General features: G+C 36.1%; 1 protein-coding gene across 2 annotated transcripts in view; it reads left to right on the top strand.

The window, feature by feature from the left end:
- The first annotated feature begins 359 nt into the window (after positions 1–359).
- LOC110464785 (Williams-Beuren syndrome chromosomal region 27 protein-like) overlaps positions 360–1413 on the top strand; it is a 42620-nt gene continuing 41566 nt past the window's right edge. The window contains exon 1 of one of the 2 annotated variants that reach the window (XM_021520228.1): positions 360–432. Coding sequence is in view for 1 of the 2 variants with exons in the window: in XM_021520219.1 (XP_021375894.1) it covers positions 407–467 (61 nt within the window). In the remaining variant the exon portion in view is untranslated. Of the gene's footprint in view, positions 468–1413 lie in introns of both variants that reach the window. The other variant, XM_021520219.1, reaches the window with a different exon arrangement.

Genomic DNA, 1413 nt, shown 5'->3' with positions numbered 1-1413 from the left:
TTGCGAGCGCAGCGAGCGCTTTTTGTATCGTACGCGTGGTATATATAGTTCAAGCAAAAAGCTATATATATATAGTAACACAAAACGAAACTACAATACTATGCGATTTTTTTTCTTTACATTGTGCAGAACGGACTTTAAAATTTGTGACGCTCTGATTGGTTATTAATATATCAGAAGCTAAACAATCGCCGTTTTAAACATCTCTGTGGGAATAAAAAAATATGTTTCAAATCGTATCTTATTTACGTGATCTTTGCAAACGTATTCGTTATGGTTTGAAGTGTTTCTTCCCTAAAACGGGTTTAAAAATTTAAGTTATCGACGTTTTTGACGAATCGGGTCTAGTCACTTCTGTACAAAAGAGAACCGGTCAGACGAAGGGTTTCTTTGTTAATCAACGACAATGCTGATGAGCCGCCTGGGATACATGTATGTATCATTGTATGCACATGTGTGGGTTCAAAGTAAGTATGCATAGCGTAGCTACTTTGTCAGTTCGAATTCGTGTCTGTGTCACAACAGAGATGTATGACATACTACTGGCTTTATATATATGTCTCTGGTCACAACATGACTCCCTCGTCTCCCTCCCTACCCTGGTGCGATTTTGGGTACTGATATGGGTCACAGAACACATACACATACACAGGTGTAACAAACCCCTGTGGTTCAATCTAGCTGCGATAACGTAGCTTTCTGACGACGAGATTTTTTTTATATATTGCGTCGTCCGGGGCAGAGGAGGCCGGGCATTCCTAGGTTCAATCACACCTGGGTTCGTTACAAATGTATGAAATACACATGCTATACTGATATGGGTCACAGCACACATAATGCCGTGACCCATATATCAGCATAGCATATGGTATATTTCAGACATTTGTAACGAATTGATCCGCTGTTGTTCAAGGTGGGAAGTCGAGGGGGATTCGAGATTCATTTATAAATAATAAGGCGGCAGACCAATTGCTGGAAGTTTGTAATGTGTTAAGGAAAATACATTGCCATACTTTTTAAATGCACAAAAAATATTTAGACGTGTTGAAAAAAGTTTCTTTTTACAAGATATTTTATCAGTTTTGTCTCTTCTATTTAATTAAAAACAACGAAACTTACAAAAAATGACAAACACCAAGCATTCCATTAAGTCCCTTTACATGTACAATGTCTTTTACCATTAAGGTTATTATTTCTTATATTTTTTCTACCATTTAATTGTATCTGTATCTAATGAAGGCGTTAATTGCACTTATTTTTTGTAAACAAATGATACATGGTAATAAATGATAAATGCCTACTTGCCAACCTTTTGAATTTTTGTTATGGGGGAGAAGCTGTGTGCTCAAAATCAAATATTACAAAACATGAATAATTATAAAAGATGTGTATATGCCCCTAGGTAAAAAAAAA

This window comes from Mizuhopecten yessoensis, unplaced genomic scaffold, assembly GCF_002113885.1.
Source record: "Mizuhopecten yessoensis strain PY_sf001 unplaced genomic scaffold, ASM211388v2 scaffold1539, whole genome shotgun sequence".
In the NCBI taxonomy this organism is placed as follows: Eukaryota; Metazoa; Mollusca; class Bivalvia; order Pectinida; family Pectinidae; genus Mizuhopecten; species Mizuhopecten yessoensis.
Note: the sequence above shows the minus strand (reverse complement) of the source record. Positions and strands in the feature narration are given on the sequence as shown.